Here is a 27,797-nt window from a genome sequence, read left to right as displayed (position 1 = left end):
CAGCTTTTCCTTTTTAAACAAATTTAAAGTGAAACAACACAGAACACTGCAAACCACAACACAATTAAATATAAATTAAAATATGAAAACAAAAAGAAGATGCACATTCTCTGTCATATGGACCTGCATGAATAAACTTTCGGAATCCTTTATCATCCGCAACTGAAAATAGTTGTGGATGATTACTATACCTTTTTAATGTGATGTTGTTGTCCCTGGCTCTCTTTCTGTCTCTTTCCCTCCCGCTCTGTTCCTGTGCTACTGCAAGTGTAACTACCGCCCCTCCCCCCTCTGCTCAGCGCAAAGCACAAGGCTTGTGTGTGGAGTGAAGCGGAAAAAAAGTGCGAGAGAGAGGGTGAGACAAAGGGGGAAAAAAACCCATGGCTCCTGTTGTCCGGCTCACTAGAATGGACTGGAGCCTCCTGCTTGAGGGGAGCAGTGTTTCATCTCATGTCCTACTGCTTTAGTCTGTGTAAACAAAATATGAGTAAAACATTACCAAGCCAGATTATATTTGGCATATTTTAAAAATAGAGTACATTACGGTGAAATCTGCTGTCAATTTGACATTTATATTTACCCTTTTAAAACACATTTTAGTTATATACATCAGACAAACTATTTGTAGAGCACTTAAATGTTTAATATTGTTTTTATAGTTGTACTGATAAGCGTTGATCACCAACAGCTTCATTAATTTTTTTTTTTTATTAGTCCTTTATTTATCCAGGTAAAAAAAATCTCATTGAGATTAAAAATCTCATTTCCAAGAGAGACCTGGCATCATGGCAACAAAAGTCACATACCACATAGGTATATAACATTTAAAACAAATACAATATCCCATACCACCATGTGTAAAATATACAATAACAGATCAAATTAAGAGTACATTAAAAACAATCACACTGAGTAAAAGAGCTGTTCACTTAAACTCTCCCAAGGTAACCAATTCTGATCATTTCAGTTCCTTCTGCAGATTATTCCAGGAAGCAGGGGCAGCATATTTAAAAGCCTTTTTCCCCAATTCTGTTCTGATTTTTGGGACAATCAATTGTATGATTTTGTTCGAACGAAGGCTGTATTGGTTGTGGTTTTTACACATATAAACACATAAATAAGATGGAACCAGCCATCTTATTTATGTGGATGAACTGGACGGTTCCAGGGAAACTATTAGGATCACTTGCCTCTAGTGGTCACTGTAAGTAACTACAACTCTACACTTGCAAGAATTAAAGATATTTTTTATTGCAGAAAGATGGAACAAAATTTTGTTTCACTCACTGGCAAACAATGACAAGAGATAAAAATAGTTTGTTAAAAAAAAGACAAAAATGGTAACAATAAAAAGAAATACAAACGACAGGATTATGATCAATACAATACACAGCAAATGACAGTGATGTTGCCATGGTGACCACTGCCATATATATATATTTAGTATTTCTGTTACCTCCCTTGTCTTAAACGTCAATATTGGCTGTGTTTCATTTTACTAATGAGTCCACTCTCTTCCCTGTCTTCCTCATGTTTGAGATTCTCTCAGAGAGGATTTAAGAAAGGGCTTTGATGATGGCTGGCTATAGCTCAGGAGATAGAGCAAGGCATCTAATGATCAGAATGTTGGTGGTTCAATCCCTGGCTGCTCCAGTTGGCATGCAAAATATACTTGAGCAAGATACTAACCCTCTCCATCATCCATCAGAGTATGAATGTGTGCAGAAAAGTGCTAAACAAGAATCTGTTTATTTACCATGAAAATATCAAAATAGAAAGCGATGTCAGTTATGGTGGACTGCACAGCCAGATCACATGACCAACTGAGTGGTACAAATAACAGGAAACCTTCTCTTATGGCGTTAATAATCATTTGAATTGATAACTTATGATTTGCAGACTGTTTTATATCTTTTCATTGTCATCTGTACCACAGAAAAAAATCATATTGGAAAATATAATATTTATATCTAGTTTCTAAAGGATGGTTTAATTCTCCAAATGCCACCACTGACATGTTAAAGTTGAGTTATTTCATCATTCTAAATGTACTGAAAATAAAATATCAGCATCTTTCATACATCTCATGATGTGTTTCTGACTGAAAGAGCCAAATATGTACAGACTGAGCTGTTTCTCTAACAGGGGAACGCTAACTACACAGAGTCACTGACTCAAAGTCAAATAATAGTTTATTCAAAGGAGGGCCATAAATGTCGATAATACCCTTTGCCAAACCATCCGATGGAGCCCAGAACCCAAATCCAGGATAAAGAGGTTCAGTGAATGTGGTGTTGAAGGTGTGGAGGTGGATCAGAGTGTCAGAGGAGACTCTGTAGAAGGACAGAGTGCCAGCAGGACAGTCCACATACACTGCTGCTCTGTTAGAGACAGAGGAGGAGGAGGCGGACGTTTTTATGCTTCTGTGCCAGACAGAATGAGCATCATTAGAGCATCTGAGACTCCAGGACTGATCATTTAAACCAAACACACACTCATCACTCCTTCCTTTCCTTTTGATTCCTCTGTAACTCACTGATAACCAAGCCGTTCTTCTCCACTCAACCTCCCAGTAACAGCGACCTTCAAGCTCATCTTTACACAGCAGCTGAGGATACCAGTCAAATCTGTCTGGATGATCAGGATATAATGGAATCGATAAAACACGTGTCACCTTCCTGTTGTTGTCAGACAGTTTGAGGTTTCTGTTCACTGTGTTTGTGTCGATTGTGAGTTGACAGGAATCTGATGGAGAAACAAACACAATCCAGCTGCAGTTATTGATCCATCATCTGTTCATTGATAGACACTTTGATGATGACTTTTGACATCAGAGATGTGAATGAGTGATGTGACAGTTTGAAGGTGGATAAATGTTTCCGTTTTTTTTTTATGAATCACATTAAAAACACACTTACACTTCCTCAGACCTGGTGTCAGCCATCGGACTCCAGCAGGCTCCACCCTGAAAGGAGGAGGGGGGTCAGACCAGCACAGTCTCTTTCAGCATGCACACGTGGACATTACATCGCTCTCATACAAATACTGATAGACACTGATAAAGGAAAAATCCAACTTTTGGACACATACACTTGAAGAAAATGTCTAAACTTCAAAAGAGCAAAAATGATTAGCACATTACATCATAATCTTTATTATTAAGCATGATGTCCAGAGAGCATTCAACATGTGCCACAGTCACAGTCAATTTCAACACACTGTGACATTCATTCATGCTGTCAGGGAGTGAGTACATATTAAACATAAAGACTGGGACTGGGTACAAAAAATGATTTAGTACAGGTAGAGTGCAGCAGCCAGTGCATCACATATTTTGAGCTACTGTAGCGGTCATAGAATATGATGTGATCCTCATGATCATTAGTGTATCCTTTGCTATCTTTGCTATTGCTTTTACAAAGGTTATGCTTCAGTCAGGATGGAATAATTCATAGATTTTATTTACTAGCTCCACGTATTAGAACACAAATCTGCAATTCCATGCTTTAGTCTGTAAACAATTATAACTGTAATAAATGAGACATGATACAACATGCCATTGTGATATGACACAAACAGCAGGAATAGCCAATGAGCTTAATTTACCTAAAATTAAGTCAACATTCCTGCTTCCTGCCACTCATTCTGAGAAGAGTTCCTCTTTCATCACCCTATAAAATCATCTATTATTTTTTTGTTCAGACTCTGTCTCTGTCTTCTCTCTGTTTGTTCTAAATTGACAATATCAGTGACTCTGTGACCTGTTAATTAACAGGTATGTTGTATTTTTCTGCATGTGGATGATCACTGAGGGACCTGCTTGCTTTTCATTTTCCCATCTGTGATGTGCTGCTACTTAACCTGAATGTGAATGGCAAGAATTCATAAATAATCAGATCAATGTGCAAACAGAAGCAGTTGCAGTTAAGACAAAAGGAAGCAATTGTCACTTCACTTTTCATTTGTTTCTGTTTTTGTATTCTCTTGCTCTGTTTCACTCACTCTCATTCTCATACTTGTCGTTTTCGGATTGCTTCTGTCCTCTGGCTGACCTTTATGATGTATAGATTTATTTCATATTCTCCTAACTGTATATAACTGTATATATATCCTAACAAATATTTGTACATTTGAGAGTTCAGTTGAGCACAGTATGTAATGTCAGTGATATTTCACAATATGATGTATCACAGCATCACACTAAAATAATTATAGCATATGTTTACATGTTCCTTTTGTATGTGTGTTAAAAGGCTCATCATCTTCATTTATTTATGCAAAAATATCAATAACATTTGACTGAAGTGCTGGTTGGCTGCAGGACCACCGTGCAGGCTCTTTCTGGAGCTCTCAATGGCACAGTACATATCCTGCAGTGCAGGCTGCAGGGTAACAGGTTGTTAATGCTAGACCGGCTTTACAGTCAAAAACACCCACTAGTCTGGGCCTAACACCCCAACCGGTGACCCAGTTTGCTCCACCAGCTCCATTCCATTGTTCCTTAGTATTCGCTTTCTGCTGTAATTATTATTTCTTATTATAATTGAATTTGAATTTCAACCAAAGTTAATTAACTTTGACTTTATGTAACTGTGACTGTGTCATCACAAAGTCCAGAAGATCAATTTGATATTTTAGCACAAACAAGTCTCAGATGTAAACGCTCAGAAGCAGCAAACTAGCAATGCAAAGCCTATTTTTGTAGGTGGCCAGTTAGGTTGAGTGACCTAGTAATCCATTTATATTAACAATTCTTTTTTTCTAAGCTAGGCAAACAACCCTAATTCTTCCCCTAATTCTAGTTTATGCTAGAATTAGGGGAAGAATTAGGGGCTAAACATGTCCTGGGCGTGGTCTCTACACACAGATAAAACTTAATCTAAATAAAGGTCAGAGAGTAAAGATGTAAGTTCCTTTCCACACATCAGTTAGAACAGGTTGCACCATTGTTGTTGATAGAAAATTTGCCCTTTGAGACCCCATACAGACATCTACTGTTTATGTTAGACCAGAATGGGAAAAATGTTCCTACATGTGTGATTATTCAAATTACACTAGTTTCCAGCATTAAGTAATCAGACAGGGTCAGTTTCCTCATCTATCAGACAGTGTTTGTGGTTGTAACGGCCATCTACATACCTCAGAGTGTCCAGTCTTAGCTGCTCAAGCATCTTCGCTACTGCCTCTCCTGGATTATTGTAGCTCAGGTCCAGCTCTTTCAGATGGGAAGAATTGAGGCTAAAAGCTGAGACCAGAGACTTGCAACCTTCTTCTGTGATCAGGCAGCCTGACAGCCTGTAGACATGACAAATACTCTTAGAGAATAGCAACACAGCTAAATGCAAACAGAAAAATTGCAGCCAAAAATCATTAAAAAATGACATGACTGAAGCAGTAGTTAAAAATAGCCATTAGTCAATCTAAACCTTAAAATCTGCAAATGATAAAAAATTAATGAAATAAAAATTAAGACAAAAAATACATAAAGTAGGGCTGAGACTGTTTCGGGTGTCATCAGCTTTGTTGCTTTTTGGTTCTAATGAAAATATTGGGCAAGCGAGACGTCTGACCAGATTATGACAGCAAATTAAGTCTATATTATAAAAGTCTTTATATCTTATATTACCTTGTGAGGACAACAAAAACATCTGAAATAAATATGTTCAATATGTTGGACAACTTCCAACACTTTATTTATACGTTTTTCATTTTTTGATCAGATAAATCGCACAGATTAGGATGAACAATATAATACAGTAGATAATTTAAATCACAACAGAAAGCCCTGCATTGCTTAAAGATTTGAAATAGTCATCTATTGGCCATTTTAAGAATGCTGACCTGAGTGTTTCCAGTTTACAACACAGACTTTCTAGTCCAGAAGACAAAACTTTCACTCCAGAGTCCTTCAGGTCATTGTTACTCAGGTCAAGCTCTCTCAAACTGGAAGGCTGGGAGCTGAGAAGTGAAGACAGAGTTTCACAGCTTCTCTCTGAGAGATTACAGACACTCAATCTGTAGAGACAATAATGAGAAAAATAACAGCATGTTAAACTTTGTGGTCTGCACCTTTGAAAAAAAATATGATCTTGATAAAATATAATCTTAATTAATTAAACATGTTATTAAATAATTTATTAAATGTCATTAATTTAATTTAAAACAGTTATTAAATTATTTATTTCCAAATTAATTAATCAATGAGACATTTAATTAATAATTATATATTTAATTAATCAATTTTTGAAATATTAAATTAATTATTTAATGATGTATTTACTTAATTCATTTTAGCACTCCTGGCCCTGCTGCTTTGTTCATTAATTAATTTCATTTGTCACCCATCAAAGTCAAGGGGTGGGGTTAACACTGCCACTCCAGCTTGTGTAACATCTTATTGCTTACCGCGCACAGTAAATGAAGACAGTTTGATCTTAGACAACCAATTGCTATGGACTGGCGGTAGTGTTGACTTGGGACAACCAGGTATCTCAGAATGCATTTCAAATCACAAGCGGTAATGGTGCTGCTATAAACTGTAAATAGTGATGATGTGATGAAGCCCCATGAATGTGTCGAATCTTTCTGGCCAATTGCTTCACCAAAAGGCAGATCACACGAAGCCTTGTTTAACCGCTAATTTGGAAGTACTGACACCTGCTGGTCCTTCGATGTACAGCAGCCCTGTGATTTGATCTGATGCTCATATGTGTTAGACTGGAATTCTATGACACTGATAACTATAAATATGATAACTTTAAATTAACTAATTCGTACATTTCTTTTGTAATGAAAAATGTAAAGAGTCATATCGCCGGTAAGTTATGCCATCTGTTTAATTCACAGTAGCTTTTCCAGTAAGTATGGTAACCACAGACACTGATCCAGGCCAGACTTTGGGGAGTACCCCTCATGTCTCTTTGAAACTAAAAAAACAGTCATTCATGACAGTCAGCTGTGAAGCGAGTTCATTGATTATCTTCTGCATCGATGAAAATGTCTCTCCTGTTTATCTCTCAATTCGCATTTATTATAGCAATTATATCATGTTTTATGTGCAGTATAGATATAGATAGTCACCAATTACCATTAATTGCTAACCTTCTAGAAGAGGTTGTGGCTAAGCAACTTATAGCAGTTCTAGACAAACACAGCCTTTTTGACAAGTTTCAGTCCAGCTTTCAGAGAGTTCACTCTACGGAAACAGCCCTTCTTAAAGTCTCTAGTGACATTTTTATGAGTAATGATGCAGGAAAATGTTCTGTTCTGCTCTGTTCTGGACCTAACATCGGCTTTTGACACAGTTAACCACACCATTTTGCTTGAAAGGCTAAAATATTGGGTTGGTATATCTGGAACTGCCTTGGAGTGGTTCTCCTCATAGTTACATAACCAATGTTTTTCTGTGACGGTCTCTTATTTCAGGTCATCCTCTACCTCCCTTACTTACGGTGTCCCTCAAGGTTTTGTTTTGGGGCCTTTATTGTTTTTAATATAGCTTCTTCCCCTCCAACGTATAATGAACCCCTCCGAGGACATTTCCTATCACTGTTATGCTGATGAGATGCAGTTATACATTTTTTAAGCCCCAAGATTTATCTAAGCTCCAGTTTCTGAATGACTTCTTAGATTCGATCAAACGTTGGATGGCTGTTAACTTCCTCAAACTTAATGAGGGGAAAACTGAAGTCCTTGTATGCGCTCCTGACAGATTTTTACCCCAGATAGTGTAAGCCCTTGGTCCTCTTTTGGTCTATGTTAAATCCTCTATCAGGAATTTAGGTGTAACTTTTGACTCGACTCTCACATTGGATGGTCATGTCAAATCTCTGGTTCGGTCTTGTTTTTATCATTTAAGAAATGTTGCTAAATTAAGATGTATTGTATCTCGCTCTGAACTGGAGATTGCTATACATACATTTATTTCTTTATGCTTGGACTACTGTAACTCACTTTTTATTGGCTTCTGACCAAAAGATGAGAACTAAAGGTGATAGAGCTTTTGCCACTGTGGCCCCTGTTGGAGTGATTTTGATAAAAGTTGTCATTGTTGTACTTAAAATTGTAAACCTTGTCCTGAACTGCATGTTCAGATATTTTTCTGTCCCTCCTCTACATGTAGGATGATGGGGAGGCAATAGCTATAGTGTTTAATTGCAGGCACATTCTATGTAAGGTTCTGGTTTGCTTATTTAGTAAGGCATGTTTACTTCCTTCCATTTATGGGCTCACCTGTGCTTGTATATGGTGGACCATTAAAGGAGTTGAGCCATATAGGGGAGATGTACGGTGGCCCTGAGAGGCCAAACGGACTGCAACTTCAGAAAGCACTTGCAAAAAGAAAAATGCTGCAAAAAGGAAAACGCTGCAAAAAGAAAGACGCTGCACTGCAACTTCGAGAAAAACGCTGCACTGCAAAAAGAAAAACGCTACAAAAAGAAAGACGCTGCACTGCAATTTCAAGAAAAACGCTGCACTGCAAAAAGAAAAATGCTGCAAAAAGAAAAACGCTGCAAAAAGAAAAGCGCTGCAAAAGCACACAAAGCACAACGGAAATAGGAAAAAAGACAACGGAAATGTTCCTGGGGAGACAATAACCCGACGGACCAGTTGCACGAACCAAAACATGCTAACCAGTGCGCTAGGACTGGGAGACACTTCAAAGAAGTGGAGGAGAGGTAAATATGTTGTAATCTCATGATTCTAATAATACTACAGATATCTGGATTATATATTCAAAGATAATTCTAACAAAGGTAATGTTTAATGTAGCCTTAGAAATGAAGCTTTTTTAAACTCGAGAACAAATACTAATAAGTCAAAGTCATTAAGGAATATTGCAGTTAATGTGTTCAGGTTTTAATTTGGCATTGTCTTCATCAGGCAATGTATTGTCCATATTGTGGAATCCAGCTAGTGGGGCAAATTGGAGTTTTTTGTGGGTCCTGTGGAACTAACATTCAAGTTTTAGCACCTTTTATAGAGAATGGTAAGCACTTCACTTTCCTAAGTTCTAGTATTTATTGCTCACCTTTTAATTGCTTCATAATGACTTATATACACCACAGTAGCTTCAGTAGTGCGTGTTAAACTTTTTTTGGGGGGGATTATTATTGATGTGCCATTCCAAAGTACTATATTCATTTGCTTATTCTAAGGTTTTTGTATTGTTAAAGACTCTGTATGCAAAGATAAATCAGAATTCCAAAAACGAAAAGGCATGAACTGGTATGTACTAAGAACTGTATTCTGGTTTAAGCCTGCCACCGGTTCTATGGCATAATTTTAAAAACTAGTTTATGACTTAATAGGGCATATGTACACAGTGACGAAATTCTTCTAACTTCTCTAATTTTGCTCATTTTGAGTTGTCAGCATAGAGGTCTTAATGAGAGTGATAAGTCCTGAATCCTGGTCCATGTTCTTTGAGCTTTTGCTGGCCTTTATTTAAGCACACATCAAGAAGATTAAATACTTGAGTCATGTTTATTGAGACTTGTTTCAGATGTGGTATTTTTTTAAAAAACACTTATTAAGTGCATTTGTGGATTCCTGCGGTCGTAATTATCTTTTCATGTTTTCTCTTCAACCTTAGGCCCAGTCTCAGTCACAGACATCATCAATAAGTATTTCTCTGAGGGCCATACATATGAAGTGATCCTGGATTTTCTTGAAAACAAGCATAATATTTGTATGAGTCTGAGAACATTAAAGAGGAGGCTAAAAGATGCTGGAATGACTAGAAGGACAGACTTTACTCCCACTGACATTGTCATTTCCACTGTTACACAAGAACTGAGAGGCTCAGGTCAGCTTCTGGGTTACAGATCCATGTGTCAGACACTGCGACAAAAGTATAATCTGAAAGTTAAAAGAAATGATGTAATGCACATACTCTCAAGACTAGATCCATATGGTGTTAAGCGTCGCTGTAAACGCAGGTTTGTTCGAAGAGGATATTTTTCAGAAGGACCAAATCAAGTGTGGCATGTGGATGGTTATGATAAGCTGAAGCCCTTTGGTGTTGCTATTAGTGCATGTGTCGATGGATTTTCAAGGAAAGCTATGTGGCTCAGCTGTGGCAGCTCAAATAATGACCCAGGTATCATTGCAAAATATTATATGGAGTGCTTGTCACGGTTTGGTCAACTTCCAGCATGCCTTCGTACAGACTGTGGCACAGAAAATGGCACAATGGCAGCCATTCACTGTGCTTTAAGATCAGACCATGGAGATGAACTTGCAGGAGCCCACAGTCATATGTATGGTACCTCAACTACAAATCAACGGATTGAAAGTTGGTGGTCTTCGTTCAGAAAGCAAAGGTACATGGCTTTTAAAATATATTCTGAAACTAAAATTGAATGGTTCTGAAGGTGTTTCGTGGTCAGCGATATACTTTTTTTTGTGGGTGGGGTTTTATACTCAAATATTAAATTACAGTCACAAACAAAGAAAGAAAAACATAGTCACCTACACATTTTTCTCATGTGATGCACAACTGCTTCAAAATATATAATAAATGGTTTGGTATACCAGTGACATTTGTTTGTATTAAAACAACTCACTCAAAAAGAAAATCCTACTCAGACATTCCACAAAAGTCCTATAAAGGAACTATAAAAAACAACAAACAAACTGACATTCAACATTTTAATAAATTATTATGAATCCTAGAGGCAATGGCATCAGTAAAGATTGATGTATTTAAAACGGAGTAAAATTTATTCAAATTTGTGTGCCTACGTAGTACCAAACTAACATCTAGATCAAATAGTTTACCTGTAGGGAGTCATATAAATAAAAGAACAAGGGTTTCTTCAAATTTGAGAACTGTAATATTAGTAATTTAAGAACATTGATCCAACATGACAGAAATTTGTTAGAGGAGGTCATTCGTTTCAGACATTTCTTCGACTTTGTGTGCCAAAAAAAAATACTACTGTTTTCACTAGCTTTTGGATTTCTGTGTGGTATCTAACAAGTGATAACAGCTTCAGTGTTCATGGAGAAACAAAATAGTACATTTATATGGACAGACCTGTATATTACAACTTTTCTTAAGTTCAACCGCCAAATGCAGGAATAACAGAAGGATTAATCATTTTGTTAAATTTTGTTATTTGTGTGAAGTTGCTTTTTTTTTCCTGCAGTGCATTGATGAAACACTTCAAAACATGTGAATAAGCTTTTCTTTGAACGAAATTGCGCACATTTCAATATTCTTAAGATTACGACTTTTTTTTTAAAGAGGACAATTACATTGAATTACTTGTGTTATTAAATTTTATATGCCTTGTCATTCCACCATTAGAACTCAGTTCTGGAAGGGAGGAAAGGATCTTTTGTAAAACAATCCCTATAATTGGACAAATTAAATAACTGAAAACAAAATGTTAATTTCTAATGCTTGAAACCCCTTTGCTGGCAATGACAGTCTTGAAGTCTTGAACTCATAGATATCACCAGATGCTGGGTTTTCTCCTTTTTAATGCCCAGTGACTTTACTGCAGTGACTTTCATTTGCCGTTTGTTTGTTGGCCTTTCTTTTTTTTAATTCAAAACATTTTTATTGAGTATTTGTGGATATAGTTTATAAAGAAAAAAAGAAGACGAAAAACACAAACTGTTTACAATGAATACAAAACAGAATTTCTCATGTTGGAACATTGTTTTCCTCTCTTATTATTTACCAAACAAGCAATGAGAAAAAAGAAAAAGAACAAAAACAGAAAACAAAAAGAGAGATCCCCCCCCCCCCCCAAAAAAAAACAAAAAACAAAAAAACAACAACCCCATAAGAGCCACACAGAAGTTAGCTACACCATCACTGAGCTCCACGTTCCCGTTAACACAGACAGACATCTGACCACTATGGAGAAGCAAATCCGTTAGACAGCTGGAACATCCTTAAGTTGAAGTTAAGAGAAGTTGTCCAGAAAGAGACATTTGTTGGCCTTTCTGTCTGTAGTTTAGTCTTCAACAAGTGAAATCCATGCTCATTTGGGTTAAGATCAGGTGACTGACTTGGCCTTTCAAGATACTACCACTTCTTTGCTTTGATAAACTCCTGGGTTACTTTGGCTGTTTTGGGTCATTGTCCAACTGTATTATGAAACACCACCCAATCAGTTTGACTGCATTTATGTGAGCAAACAATACATCTCTGAACACATCAGAATTTATTCAGCTGCTTCTGTCCTGTGTCACATCATCATACTTTTTTTTCTAGCCATCATTCTGGTAGACGGTGTTCTTGGTTTCATCTGTCCAAAAAACATTTTTTGTGCTGGCTTTTTTAGAGTCCAATCTAGCCTTTCTATTCTTGAGGCTTATGAGTGGCTTGCACCTTGCAGTAAATGCAGTCATTTGTTTATGGTAGCCTTGAATATCAATACGCTTACCTCGTGGAGAGTGTTTGTTTACATTGTTGGATGTTGTAAAGGGGTTTCTCTTCAACATGGAAATCATTCTGCAGTCATCCAGCACTATTGTCTTCCCTGGACGTCCTAATATTGTAGCAATTTCTCAGATAGGCTTAAGGATGGCTTGTTTCATGGAGAGCTCCTTTCACCATATGTTTTCTGTTCACAGCAAAATCTTCCAAATGCAAGCACCACACCTCAAATCAACCCCAGGCCTTTTATCTGCTTAATTGATAATGACATAAAGAAGGAATTGCTCACACCTTCCCATGAAATAGCTTTTGAGTCTTTTAGTCCCTTTAAAGTAGCTGAAACTCCTAAATCCTTCATCCAATTTGAATATGAGTACCCTCAAATAAAAGCTGAGAGTCTACATATTATGTCCATGTTTCCATTATATAAATAATTAAATATATCTATCTATCTATATATCTATATATCTCTATCTATCTATCTATCTAAACAGGTAAAAAAAAAAAGAAAAGAAAATTTGTGTCTTATAAGTGTGTGCAAGGGGAATGCACTGCCCACTGTACTAAAATCCACTGAAGTGCAATCTGTGTGTCACATTGTCAAAGGAATGCGCATGTATGAATTTGGGAATTTAGAAAATGTATAAATGTTGCTCTACTTGATTCTGATCTGCTGCTGAATCTCTTTTATGCTGATGGAAATGTAGAGTTTGATCTGTGACACACTGAAACATTAATCTCTTATTGGGCTCTTCAGTGTCTCCAAGAACCTGGGCCTGTTGCATGAAGCCTTGTATGCATGCTGGATGTTTGTGTAAACAAGGTATAACATGTTGTCCCCTCTTGTTGCAAAGTCAATGTTCCGATGAAATTTGGGTAGAACTGATTTAAGTTTTGCATTATTAAAATCCCCAGCGACAATGAGGAAGCTGTCAGGGTGGGCTGTTTGCAGATCACTGATAATCTTGTAGAGTTCACTGCGTGCTCCACTAGCTTTAGCATTAGTGCTAGTACTAGGTGGGATGTAAACAGCAACAATGATCACCACAGTAAACTCTCTTGGGATATAAAACGCCTGCATCTGACTGCTAAGGCCTCCACAAGTTCTAAAAATTGCACAGACACAATTGGAGCATTCCTACTCCAGCTGTTATTGAAGTAAACACACAGTCCACCGCCATGTGTCTTGCCGATGATAGGGGGTCTCTGTCGGCACGGTAGCTATCTAGCCATTTAGCTGGATAGCGTGGTCTACGATGCCTCCGTGTAGCCATGTTTCAGTAAAAATAAGAACAAAGCAGTGCCTTGTTTCTTTCCTGGAGTTTATTTGTAGTCTCAAACAGTCCAGTTTGTTTTCTATGGAGCACATGTTGGAGAGTAGTGATGGAAGCGCGGTATACCGGCATGGATACCGGCTCGCTTACTGCACTTCCACTTCCTCGCCGACACCGTTTTCGATGGACTTCCAGGCGGACGCTAAGATGTGGTGGTGCCGTAGCCCGTCTGTTCAGAGCTTGCAGAATGCTGCAGCAGCGCAATTTCTCCACTTTGTCTCCATCTGGTTGAGTTTAATGGTGTTTTCCTAAATCCAAAAGTTGTTGGTGGTTATAGAAGTGTTTGACTGTAGTTCCGACGTACATTACAGCTATATAATGAACCAGGACTCAAGTAGAACTTGAGTAAAAACACGAAAATTGCACCATGATTTCGACACGGTGTGGCCGCTGCGACCTAGCACACCACCATCATGGTATTTACCGTAATACCATACCAAGAGTAAGGATATGTCAGTACAAAAACTAAATGTAGCTTTTATGTTGCAGATTTCAAGTCAAATCATAAACAACATAATCTGACCTGAGCGTTTCCAGCTTCCAGTTTGTAGTCTTCAGTCGAGAAAACAGTAGTGTCAAACCTGAGTCTTGCACGTTGTTGTTACTCAGGTCTAGATCTCTGAGCTCACAGTCTTCTAGTTGAAGAGAAGAGGACAGAGCTCCACATGCTCTCTCTGACAGGTTACAGCTATTCAGCCTAAAAAGATATATGTATAATAAGAAGAATGGAATAGCAAGAGTTTTCTGTTTGTAAACTGAATTTAAATTATAAAAACATCATGACTTACAGAGCTTTTTTAGAGGCTTTGACAACTGGCAGCAGCCTCAGAAGAGCTTCCTCTGAAGCAGAGTATTTCTTCAGGTCAAACACATCCAGATCTTTTTCTGATGACAGTAAGATGAAGACTAGAGCTGACCACTGAGCAGGAGACAGTTTATCAGTGGAGAGACTTCCTGAACTCAGGGACTGTTGGATCTCCTCCACTAGAGAACGATCATTCAGTTCATTTAGACACTGGAACAGGTTGATGTTTTTCTCTACAGACAGATTCTCACTGAGCTTCTTCTTGATGTACTGAACCGTTTCCCGATTGGTCTGTAAGCTACTTCCTGTCTGTGTCACCAGGCCTTGCAAACAAATTTTATTAGTTTTCAGACCCAAGAGAAAACGAAGGAACAAGTCCAGGTGTCCATTTGGGCTCTGTAAGGCCTTGTCCACAGAACTCTGATAGAAGTCGTTCTCTGTCTGAGAGCTTGTTTGTTGTTCTTCCAGCTGATTGACTCCGGAGTTGATGAAGGTCAGATGGACATGAAGAGCAGCCAGAAACTCCTGAACACTCAGATGGACAAAGCAGAACACCTTGTCCTGGTACAGTCCTCTCTCCTCTTTAAAGATCTGTGTGAACACTCCTGAGTACACTGAGGCTGCTCTGATATCGATGCCACACTCTGTCAGGTCTGATTCATAGAAGATCAGGTTTCCTTTCTGCAGCTGATCAAAAGCCAGTTTTCCCAGAGACTCAATCATCTTCCTGCTCTCTGGACTCCAGTGTGGATCTGTCTCAGTTCCTCCATCATATTTGATCCTCTTGACTTTGGCCTGAACCACCAGGAAGTGAATGTACATCTCAGTCAGGTTCTTGGGCAGTTGTCCTCCCTCTGTGGTTTTCAGCACATCCTCCAGAACTGTAGCAGTGATCCAGCAGAAGACTGGGATGTGACACATGATGTGGAGGCTTCGTGATGTCTTGATGTGGGAGAATATCCTGCTGGTCTGCTCCTCATCTCTGAATCTCTTCCTGAAGTACTCCTCCTTCTGTGGGTCAGTAAAGCCCCTGACCTCTGTCACCAGGTCCACACACTCAGGAGGGATCTGACTGGCTGATGCAGGACGTGTGGTTATCCAGAGGTGAGCAGATGGGAGCAGGTTCCCCTTGATGAGGTTTGTCAACAGTACATCCAATGAGGTGGACTTTCTTGTTTCAGTCAGGATTTTAGTTTTGTTGAAGTCCAAACTAAGTCGGCACTCATCCAGACCATCAAGAATGAACACAACCTGGAAGTCTTCCAGCCTGCAGATTCCTGATTCTTTAGTTTTAGTAAAGAAGTGATGAACAAGTTCCACCAAGCTGAACTTTTCCTCTTTTAGCACATTCAGCTCTCTGAAAGTGAATGGAAATATGAACTGAATTTCCTGATTGGCTTTGTCTTCAGCCCAGTCCAGAGTGAACTTCTGTGTTAAGACTGTTTTCCCAATGCCAGCCACTCCCTTTGTCAGCACCGTTCTGATTGGTTCATCTCTTCCAGGTGAAGATTTAAAGATATCTTCTTGTCTGATTGTTGTTTCTGGTCCCTTTGATTTCCTGGATACTGTTTCAATCTGTCTGATCTCATGTTCATCATTGACCTCTGCAGTCCCTCCCTCTGTGATGTAGAGTTCTGTGTAGATCTGATTCAGAAGAGTTGGGTTTCCTGCTTTAGCGATTCCCTCAAACACACACTGGAACTTCTTCTTCAGTTGGGCTTTAAGTTCACGTTTATAGAGTGGAGCAAATATTTCTGAAAATAAGTAATTCAGATAAATTAATTATTATATAATAAATATCATAGCCTTTCAGTACCCCGAAAGGATAAATGAGTGAATAGATATTGGTCCATTTCTTGAGATATTAGGAAAGATCAATATGCAATCTTTAGAGAAATTCTCTTACTGCTCTGCAGATGGTCAGCCATCTCATGCTGCTTAAGTCTCCTCAAGAAGTGTAATGTGATCTTCAGAAATGCTTCTCTGCAGCTCTTTCTTTGATCTTCATCCTCACCTTCAAACATCTCCTTATCCTCCCTCTGGCTTTTTATGGTTTCTGGGTCATCTGGACTCAGAACCTTTTTGGTTTTCTTCAGCTCATTCTTCACAAACATCATAATGTTGTCCTCCAGCCGCTGGAAAAGAAGACCATATGAGTTACCGAGCGGTCTTTCTATACAGGCGCTATGGAGAACATCCTCACACAGAACATTGCATCCTGGTATGGGAACAGCTATGTTAAGGACCAAAAAGCTATTCAGAAAGTGATCCGTACAGCAGAACGCTGCTGCAGGGCTGGCCTCCCCTCCCTACAGAACATTTACACCAGGAGATGCTGGACTAGAGCAGCTCAGATACTGAAGGACCTGTCCCATCCCAGCAATACACTGTTCCAACTTCTGCAATCATCTGAGCCCTGAGTCTCAGGCCATCCCCCCCATTCACAACGGCACAAGACACTTTAACACACCATTTAGAAAATGTACATTCTCAGATTTGAATGTAAATTTCCAGATTGTTTTATTTTATTTATATAATATATATAACTCACTCACTTATTGGATATAATGTCATCTTTGTATATATTCACTCCCAGTATATAATGTTCTCTCTCTCTTGTTTTTTTGCACAGTCGAGCGTATCATGTTACATTTCACTGCGTGTTGTACTTCTATAACTATGCAGGTGACAAATAAACAATCTTGAAATGCACTGGTTCTCATACAGCTCTTCTACACTCTGTGCATTCAGAGCACTTTATACAACATGCCACAACTTTAACACTCTGATGGTTGCATCAGAGAGAACTTTGGGTTTAGTATCTTGTCCAGTACATTTACCAGCCAAGGTTTGATCCACCAACCTTCTGATTAGTAACTGACCTGCTCCCCTCCTGAGCTACAGGCACCCCCAAATGGACTGAAATCATGGAACCAAAAATCTGATTCATATTGGACACAATGACAATCCACTGGTCTACAAAGTGCAGCATAGAGGTGACCGAAAAAAACCCACATGTAAAAGTAGTAGTACAGACCATAAACACAGAGTCCAGGTGTGTTTGACGCTGCTGTGCAGACTGACCAGTGGAGACCTCTGCTCTCTCCTTGTCCACTCTGTGGAGGAGTAGTGTATAATTAGGTCATGTTATGTCTGTCCACACACAGACGCAAGGTCCATGAAGAGATTTTTTGATGGGTTCAGTGAATACGATGACTCCCTGCAATGGTGAAGCTTTGCTAGTCCTGGTGATCTCACTGAAAATTAAAAACTCAGTTTTCAGATGTCTGTAGCTTTCTGCTCAGTTTTTTTTAGTCCCAACAGCTCTTACCATCTCGTGCATTAAGCTTTCCCTCCATGCTGAGATGCCCTGGAGCAAGGTACTCTCTTTGCACCAGTGACTGGTTTGAAGTGACAACTTTCTGACTTTTTAGCCTCCAGGGGTCCAGAGTCGACTGCGGATTGAAACTCAGACTCTGGGGAGGCCCTGGAGAGAGTTACTGTCTCTAAACGGGCCAGCTTTTGAGGAACGATTACATTATTTATGGGTTTGTCTCTCTACTTACAATGGACGAATGAAAAACAATTCCCTTCGGATAGAATTGATTTAGCTTGTCGTACTGGAGGAGCAGGTGACACAGGTCACCGGGCTAGTGGCTGCTGAAATAGAGGCTGAACTAAGGGCAACTGAAGTAAAGGTTGAAATGACAACTGTGGTGGAGTTGGAGACTGAGCTTGAGGCCGGGCGGCTAACTGAGCTTGAGGCCGGGCGGCTAACTGAGCTTGAGGCCGGGCGGCTAACTGAGCTTGAGGCCGGGCGGCTAACTGAGCTACAGGCTGCTGTGTAGGTGACACTGGAAACTGGGTTGAAGGTAGCTGAGCAGTAGACTGAACAGGCGATAAGCAGTCATTGTCCTTTGCCGTACAGAACATAACCCCTGAGTAAACAGTCCCACAGTTCAAACCAATACTATTGTCCTGTCCACTCACCACAGCCGGCCGCTCTGAAATCCCTAGGTCCGACTGTGGTGAGGAGCGTTGACGGCGTGAGCGCCGTTTCCCTTGTGAAGGCTGTGTTGACAGGCCGGGCAGAGCATCCTCCATCAGGACGCGAAGCATGAGTTGCAGGGTGGGTGGTAGCAACCGGGGGGTGAAGACAAAGTTCGTTCAGAACAAAATTCTGTGCGAGTGGATGAAGTGAGCTGAGCAACCAGGGGAGACCAGAAACTAAGCGCTGCAGCCGATTAGCTATGGCCTGACGGAATTCTCTCCCCTCGTGCTCCAGCCATAAGTTGATTAATTTATCCACAGAGTTAATAATATCCCCCCCGAAGCTCCTCGGTCGGGTTGAATGCTGCTGGGTCCATTGTGGCCGGTTCGTACTGTCACGGCTGCCGAGGTGAGCCGTGTGATGTTGGAGGGAGAAAGGACCCAAAATGCAGGCAGTAGATGATAATGCTAGTGATGTTTATTTACAAAGTGGCGTAGTGGCAAAACAGGCAATGAGGGATGACAAAACTAAAGAAACCTAAACTGGGAAAACTAAACAACAAACCTTAAATGATACCAAACGGGGTGAGAGGCAGAGAGACGAGGAACAGGGCACCGTGGAACACAGACAAACCGGCAACAAGCAGGAGAACACACAGGGCTAAAATACACACAGCAGTAATCAGGGGATGAGAGACAGGAGGGCAACACACCTGGGAGAAATCAGAGCCGACGGGACAGGGGAAACGTAAACTGAACACACTCACATGAGACAGGGACCTTCAGAATAAAACAGGAAACTCAGACACAGAGAACCAGACAAGGCACTGAACTAAAAAGACAGGTTCACAAACAGACAGTGTGACACCATAGACAGGCAGAACACAGAAGTGGGATCAGGGCAGGCACAGAACAGAAACCTAACAAATGGCAAATCATAACAGAATACATACTCAGAATAAACAAACGCATAAAGAAACACAAAACTCTGAGTCGGCAGGCTCAGGACCCTATGTATGTATGTGGTTTTATGTCACGACGGCCAATACAGGTTAAAGGACTCAGGTGCAGACACCACTCTGAAGCTCGGAGGATGAGCAAAAAGCAAGATTTTATTTCAGCAAGCGAAGGTGACACAAGGGAAAATAGTTAAAGGCAAAAACACTAAACAAGAACAAAAGGCGAGAGGAATAAATCTAACCTCAGGAGTTACTCAAACTAAAAACTAACATGATGCTACAAACTCAGGGGACTAAGAAAGTGAGATTAAACACACTCTATGGCAGGTAAGAAACTCAGTCACTCTTGGTGGCGCTGTCACTTGGTGTTCGCTCTCTCTGCGGTAGAGTATCACTTCCAGTTCCTGCTCAAACACAGTGATGTTTTTGAGTAGCTTATCTGCTTAGCAATTTAATTAAAAACTTTAAATACATTCTTTTTCATAGTATAATCTTCATGTGTTTCATCCGAAGCACACTTTCTGTGTACTCACTACCTAATTTATAGCCAAAGTTTTCACTCACTGTGTCTGTACTGTTTTGCTAGCTTAGCTCGTAGCCGACTCGCTACCACCATGGCTACTTCACCTGTCCCTTCTGCACTTTCCTGCTTATTGTGTCAGATGTTTAGTTACTCCTCGGCCTCCTTTAGCAGTAATGATACTTGTAACAAATGTAGCATATTTGCAGCTCTGGAGGCCAGGATTACTGAATTGGAGACTCGGCTTCGCACCTTTCATTCACCTGTAGCTACCCAGGCCCCTGTAGCTGGTGCAGCCGAAGATAGCGTAGGCCCCGCTAGCTGTTCCCCGGCAGACCCTAAGCAGCTGGGGAAAGAGGGCGGCTGGGTGACGGTGAGGAGGAAGCATAGTCCTAAACAGAAGCCCCAGGTACACCACCAATCTGTTCATGTGTCTAACGGTTTTTCCCCACTCGGCGACACACCTGCCGGGGGTCAAACTCTGGTAATTGGTGATTCTGTTCTCAGACATGTGAAGCTAGAGACACCGGGAACCATATTCAGTTGTCTTCCTGGGGCCATAGCAGGCGACACTGAGGGAAATTTAAAACTGCTGGCTAAGGGTAAACGTAAATTCAGTGAAATCATAATTCATGTCGGCAGTAATGACACCCGGTTACGCCAATCGGCGGTCACTAAAATCAATATTGAATCAGTGTGTAACTTTGCCAAAACAACGTCGGACTCTGTCGTTTTCTCTGGTCCCCTCCCAAATCAGACCAGGAGTGACATGTTTAGCCGCATGTTCTCCTTAAATTGCTGGCTGTCTGAGTGGTGTCCCAGAAATGATGTGGGCTTCAAAGATAATTGGCAAACCTTCTGGAGGAAACCTGGTCTTGTTAGGAGAGACGGCATCCATCCCACTTTGGATGGAGCAGCTCTCATTTCCAGAAATATGGACAAGTTTATTAAACCCCCCAAAATATGACTATCCAGAGTTGGGACCAGGAGTCTTACACGCCTCTCTGCAGCTTCTCTCCTCCTGGTACCCCCCCCCCCCCCCCCCCCAAAAAAAAAACAAAAAAAACAACCCATCTCCATCTCCATTATGTCAGCTCCCAAACAGACAAAAGATAAACTAAAAACCAGCAATAAACAACTTAAACATAAAAAATCACAAAGAAAGATCTATACAGTATCCACATCTGAACCAAAGAGTAAAACAGTGAAATGTGGATTATTAAATATTAGGTCTCTCAACTCCAAGTCTCTGTTAGTACATGACTTAATAATTGATCAACAAATCGACTTACTCTGCCTTACAGAAACCTGGTTGCAGCAGGATGATTATGTTAGTTCAAATGAATCAACACCCCCGAGTCATTCTAACTACTAGAAATCTCGAAGCACAGGCCGAGGGGGCGGTGTGGCAGCAATTTTTCACACCAGCCTATTAATCAACGAAAAACCAAGACAGACTTTTAATTCATTTGAAAGCCTGATGCTTAGCCTTGTCCACCCCAGCTGTAAAACTCAGAAACCAGTCTTACTTGTTATCATCTATCATCCACCTGGGCCTTACACAGAGTTTCTCTCTGATTTCTCAGACTTTTTATCTGATTTAATGCTCAGCTCAGATAAAATAATTATTGTGGGTGATTTTAACATCCATGTAGATGCTAAAAATGACAGCCTCAACACAGCATTTAATCTGTTATTAGACTAAACTGGCTTCTCTCAAACTGTAAAAGAACCCACCCACCACTTTAATCACACTCTAGATCTTGTTTTAACATATGGCATAGAAACTGAACATTTAACAGTGTTTCCTGAAAACCCTCTCCTGTCTGATCATTTTCTGATAACATTTACATTTACAATAATTGATTACACAGCAGTGAAGAGTAGACTCTATCACAGTAGATGTCTTCCTGAAAGCGCTGTAAGTAAGTTTAAGAATATAATCCACCCACTGTTATCATCTTCAATGCCCTGTACCAACACAGAGCAGAGCAGCTATCTGAACGCTACAGAGGTCGATCATCTTGTTAATAATTTTACCTCTTCACTACGTACGACTCTGGATACTGTAGTTCCTGTGAAAACTAAGGTCTCAAATCAGAAGTACCTGACTCCGTGGTATAATTCTCAAACACGTACCCTAAAGCAGATAACTCGTATTCTGGAGAGGAAATGGCGTGTCACAAATTTAGAGGATCATCATTTAGAATGGAGAAATAGTTTGTTGCTTTATAAGAAAGCCCTCTGCAAAGCCAGAACGTCTTATTATTCATCACTGATTGAAGAAAATAAGAACAACCCCAGGTTTCTCTTCAGCACTGTAGCCAGGCTGACAAAAAGTCAGAGCACTGTTGAGCCAACAATCCCTTTAACGTTAACTAGTAATGACTTCATGAACTTCTTCACAAATAAAATTTTTATTATTAGAGAATAAATTACCAATAATCATCCCACAGATGTAATATTATTTACAGCTACTTTTAGTACCATTGATGTTAAGTTTGACTCTTTTTCTCCAATTGATCTTTCTGAGTTAACTTCAATAATTACTTCCTCCAAACCATCAACGTGTCTTTTAGACCCCATTCCTACAAAACTGCTCAAAGAAGTCCCGCCATTAATTAATGCTTCAATCTTAAATATGATCAACCTATCTCTAATAATCGGCTATGTACCACAGGCCTTCAAGCTGGCTGTAGTTAAACCTTTACTTAAAAAGCCATCTCTAGACCCAGCAGTCTTAGCTAATTATAGGCCAATCTCCAACCTTCCTTTCATATCAAAAATCCTTGAAAGAGTAGTTGTCAAACAGCTAACTGATCATCTGCAGAGAAATGGCTTATTTGAAGAGTTTCAGTCAGGTTTCAGAGCTCATCACAGCACAGAAACAGCTTTAGTGAAGGTTACAAATGATCTTCTTATGGCCTCTGACAGTGGACTCATCTCTGTGCTAGTCCTGCTAGACCTTAGTGCAGCGTTCAATACTGTTGACCATAATATCCTATTAGAGCGATTAGAACATGCTGTAGGTATTACAGGTACTGCACTGCAGTGGTTTGTATCATATCTATCTAATAGACTCCAATTTGTGCATGTAAATGGAGAGTCCTCTTCACACACTAAGGTCAATTATGGAGTTCCACAGGGTTCAGTGCTAGGACCAATTCTGTTTACATTATACATGCTTCACTTAGGCAGTATCATTGGAAGACATAGTATCCATTTTCACTGCTATGCAGATGACACCCAGCTCTATCTGTCCATGAAGCCAGGTAACACACACCAATTAGTTAAACAGCAGGAATGTCTAAAAGACATAAAGACCTGGATGGCCGCAGACTTTCTGCTTCTTAATTCAGATAAAACTGAGATTATTTTACTCGGCCCTGAAAATCTTAGAAATATGGTATCTAACCAGATTCTTACTCTGGATGGCATTACCTTGGCCCCCAGTAACACTGTGAGGAACATTGGAGTTATTTTTGACCAAGACATGTCCTTCAACGCACATATTAAACAAATATGTAAGGCTGCTTTCTTCCATTTGCACAACATCTCTAAAATTAGAAATATCCTGTCTCAGAGTGACGCTGAAAAACTAGTTCATGCATTTATTACTTCCAGGCTGGACTACTGTAATTCATTACTATCAGGATGTCCTAAAAACTCGCTGAAAAGCCTTCAGCTAATCCAAAATGCTGCAGCAAGAGTACTGACAGGGACTAGAAAGAGAGAGCATATTTCTCCTGTTTTGGCTTCCCTTCATTGGCTTCCTGTTAAATCCAGAATTGAATTCAAAATCCTGCTCCTCACATACAAGGTCTTAAATAATCAGGCCCCATCTTATCTTAATGACCTTGTAGTACCATATCACCCTATTAGAGCACTTCGCTCTCGCACTGTAGGCCTACTTGTTGTTCCTAGAGTATTTAAAAGTAGAATGGGAGGCAGAGCCTTCAGTTTTCAGGCCCCTCTTCTGTGGAACCAGCTTCCAGTTTGGATTCGGGAGACAGACACTATCTCTTCCTTTTAAGATTAGGCTTAAAACTTTCCCTTTTGCTAAAACATATAGTTAGGGCTGGACCAGGTGACCCTGAATCCTCCCTTAGTTATGCTGCAATAGACGTAGGGTGCCGGGGATTCCCATGATGCATTGAGTTTTTCCTTTCCAGTCACCTTTCTCACTCAGTATGTGTTAATAGACCTCTCTGCATTGAATCATATCTGTTATTAATCTCTGTCTCTCTTCCACAGCATGTCTTTATCCTGTTTTCCTTCTCTCACCCCAACCGGTCACAGCAGATGGCCGCCCCTCCCTGAGCCTGGTTCTGCAGGAGGTTTCTTCCTGTTAAAAGGGAGTTTTTTCTTCCCACTGTCCCCAAATTGCTTGCTCATATGGGGTCATATGATTGTTGGGTTTTTCTCTGTATCTATCATTATAGGGTATACTGTACAATATAAAGCGCCTTGAGGCGACTTTTGTTGTGATTTGGCGCTATATAAATAAAATTGAATTGAATTGAATAAATACAAAATCAGAATATGACTATGGGAGACTATGAACAAAAGCAGAACTACGAAGCACTAAACTATACTAGAGCAACTGTCATAAAACATGAAAGGATGAAACGAGTGCTTTAGCAGAGTCCAAAAGGAAAAGGTCTCTTTAGCAGGCTGGGGAAGCAGCCAGGGAACCCGACATCGGGCATTTTCTAGAACTGGCGCCGTGAGCTGCGGGGCAGAAGGAGGATTATGGAGTTACGCTCACAGAGTCACTGTAATAAGGGAGAGCAAAGTTAAAGTGAGCCCCAAGCAACAGTCCAGGGAGAAAGGGCAATTTGCAATTATCGTACTTTTGCAGGCGGAGGCGAGGCTTAGGGGTAGTAAAATCCAGGCAAGGCTAAACCAGTCAAGATTCACTCACTGGAAAACCGGGCAAGGAGGTAGTCAGGTTAGTAAACCCCGAAAACAGCACGCAGGCCAGTGGCTGTGTGAAGGGAAGGAAAAATGACGGCGTGATCCAGACATCCGTGAGACTGCAGCGAGTAGAAAGACAAGATTAGTTCCAAAAACTGCTATGAGGAGAACTACTTAACTGTGGCTTTCACTAACAAGGGCTAGCTAACGTTCTGGCGAGAAGTGTTTGTTAGTGGTGGGCGGATTGATTGAAATATCAGTTGTATCGATACTAAATTGGTATTGGATCGATACTAGCCTGGTGAGATCGATTATTTACTTTAAGTTCCGCTCTTGTTTGCAGTGCTGTGGTTTCAGCAAAGACGAAACAGCCAGGTCACCGGATTAGCCGCTCCTGTGTCAGCGCAGAGCAGGCACACTTTGCTCCCCCTCCCCCCTCTTGTGTTTAGATTTTGCACCATTACGTGACTTAGATGCACAAAGCAAACAAACAAGCAACTTGCCAGCTCAGGTTCATCAGCACACGTCACGCACAGAGAAAATACAACAGAAGAACGGCAGAGAGGAAGAGGAGCGCAATGTGGCTGCATTTTCAAGTCGAAAATGAGACAACTGCAAAATGTGGGATTTATAAAAAGCTTGCCAGGTATAGTGGAAACACTACCATTTTATATAAACATATATTAAAAAAATCTGTCCCATCTGCTCTGCCCCAACTCCTGAAACAACCTCAAGCTCGTCTGGAGGGGCTGCTTCATCCCCACCTGCAGCAAAAGGTGGGATATGGGAATAATTTCACCCTAAAGTCCTAGCATCTCAGCAGCATCGGACAACTGGTACTGATGCCCTAATTGAGATGTGCAGGTACTCTGAGGAAAGGCCAGTTCCTTGGGTATAGGATCCACTACTTTGGTGGAAAAACAATGAACAAACATTCCCATCTTTGAGCAAACTTGCCAAAAAATACCTGGCAATGGTTGCAACATCAGTGCCAGCTGAGAGGATTTTTTCAAAAGCAGGGCAGTTAGCGAGTAACAGACAAAGTGCATTACAAGCAAAAAATGTTAATATGATACTGTTCTTGAACAAAAACCTGTAGCCAAAACCTTTGTTCTGCACAGACTAACTAAAGGCTTTGGGGGTTGTTAAGTTGTTTACATATTATTTATATTTTCACCAGTTGTTGTTGTTGTTTCTGAGAATTTTAATTGTAATTTTTGTATTATAGTTTCTCAACAGTACTTGCTTGTTTTGCTTTGTTTACTGGTTTGCATGCACTTTTTAATTAAGATTTTTCTAAAAAAAAATTATAATAAAGCATTTTCTATTTAATTATGAACTTTGTCCTGATTATGTCCTGTGTTTTAACTATTTAATAATAAAAAAGTAAACATTACAAAAAAAACACTTAAGGTCATGAAAATTAATTGAGATTTAGCAATTCAATGACACATCCACCTTATTTACTGAAAAGTATCCGTATCCGTATCGGCAATACTGGCCCGTATTTACTTGGTATCGGATCCAAAATATGCAGTATCACACTCCACTAGTGTTTGTGAGTGCTGGTCTTAAAAGCCTGTCGGCTGATTACTCACAGGTGCACAAAGCGAGAGGGGGTGTGGCGACTCTCCCCAATGGTGGATTCACTGGCACGCTGGAAAACCCAGCACTCACTCGGACCATGACAGTTTTATTGTAGCAAAATTAAAATCGACTTCTCGTCTGGTCTTCATAGTTTCTGAGGGCTGTCCATAGAAGCTCTCTGTCCTTCTCCTGTAGGTCTTCTTGGCTTGTTTGATGCTTCTCCTCAGGTTGGCTGTGGTAGTGCTGTACAGAGAATTGGTCTGATCAGAGCCTGTACTTTACTCTTCATCCAAGGTTTCCAGTTAGGAAGAACCCAGATGGTTTTGGTCACTGTCACATTCATTACACAGCACTTAACAATTACACAACACCTGCTATTTGAAGATGGACCAGTCTGTGAGATTAAAACAGTCCTGTAGATGGTGGAGAGCATCATCTGGCAATGTTTTAATGACCCAGATGCTTGAAGGAGTCCGTTTCTTTAGGCAGGTGTAAGCAGGGACGAGGAGCAGATAGAGGTGATCAGATGGTCCTAGGTGGGGGAGGGGTGTCGCTTTGTAGGCCTGCTTGATGTTACTATACACATGGTCCAGTGTCTTGTCCTGAAAAACTAGTTCATACATTTATTGCTTCTGGGCTGGACTTCTGTAATTATCATCAGGATATCCTAAAAACTCCCTGAAAAGCCTACGGTTGATCCAAAATGCTGCAGCAAGAGTATTGATTAGAAAGACAGCATATTTCTTCTCTATTGCCTTCCCTTCATTGGCTCCCTGTTAAAGAAAGAATCAAATTTAAAATCCTGCTCCTCACATACAACGTCTTAAATAATCAGGCCCCATCTTATCTTAATGACCTTGTAGTACCATATGACCCTATTAGAGCACTTCACTCTCAGACTGTTGGCTTACTTGTTGTTCCTAGAGTATTTAAAAGTAGAATGGGAGGGAGAGCCTTCAGCTTTCAGGCCCCTCTTCTGTGGAACCAGCTTCCAGTTTGGATTCGGGAGACAGACATTCTCTCTTCCTTTTAAGATTAGGCTCAAAACTTTCCTTTTTGATAAAGCATATAGTTAGGGCTGGATCCGGTGACCCTGAATCTTCCCTTAGTTACATTGCAATAGCACGAGGCTGCCCTGAGTTTTCCCTTGCTGTCTTCTTTGTAGTACAGTTTCCCTATGTAGTTACTTCCTGGTGCAAAGTGGCTGTGATGATGCTGTGATAGCTTATCACTATCAGAGCTCTATGATTAAGACATGTAAGAACACCTATTTGTATTCGTTGGCACT

General features: G+C 40.2%; 1 protein-coding gene and 1 pseudogene across 7 annotated transcripts in view; one reads left to right on the top strand and one right to left on the bottom strand.

Moving 5' to 3' along the window:
* Positions 1-1,230: 1,230 nt before the first annotated feature.
* The window catches only part of LOC146680775 (protein NLRC3-like), a 34,469-nt gene continuing 7,902 nt past the window's right edge, over positions 1,231-27,797 (bottom strand). For 3 of the 7 annotated variants that reach the window (XM_085449902.1, XM_085449901.1, XM_085449903.1), the window contains 8 exons: positions 17,574-17,652; positions 16,443-16,671; positions 14,520-16,290; positions 14,255-14,428; positions 5,842-6,015; positions 5,140-5,295; positions 2,919-2,965; positions 1,231-2,745 (listed from right to left, as the gene is read on the bottom strand). In XM_085449902.1, coding sequence (XP_085306028.1) covers positions 2,153-2,745; positions 2,919-2,965; positions 5,140-5,295; positions 5,842-6,015; positions 14,255-14,428; positions 14,520-16,290; positions 16,443-16,671; positions 17,574-17,652 — 3,223 coding nt within the window. In that variant the 3' untranslated portion in view covers positions 1,231-2,152. Of the gene's footprint in view, positions 2,746-2,918; positions 2,966-5,139; positions 5,296-5,841; positions 6,016-14,254; positions 14,429-14,515; positions 16,291-16,442; positions 16,672-17,573; positions 17,653-18,526; positions 20,067-26,520; positions 26,615-27,797 lie in introns of those variants that run through there. The other 4 variants (XM_085449907.1, XM_085449905.1, XM_085449904.1 and 1 more) reach the window with 4 other exon arrangements.
* LOC146680776 (uncharacterized) lies at positions 20,062-21,045 on the top strand (annotated as a pseudogene).

The sequence above is a fragment of the Copadichromis virginalis genome, linkage group LG23 (genome assembly GCF_057382275.1).
Source record: "Copadichromis virginalis isolate Kocher_CV1m ecotype Utaka linkage group LG23, C_Virginalis_male_GT1.1, whole genome shotgun sequence".
Classification (NCBI taxonomy): domain Eukaryota; kingdom Metazoa; phylum Chordata; class Actinopteri; order Cichliformes; family Cichlidae; genus Copadichromis; species Copadichromis virginalis.
Note: the sequence above shows the minus strand (reverse complement) of the source record. Positions and strands in the feature narration are given on the sequence as shown.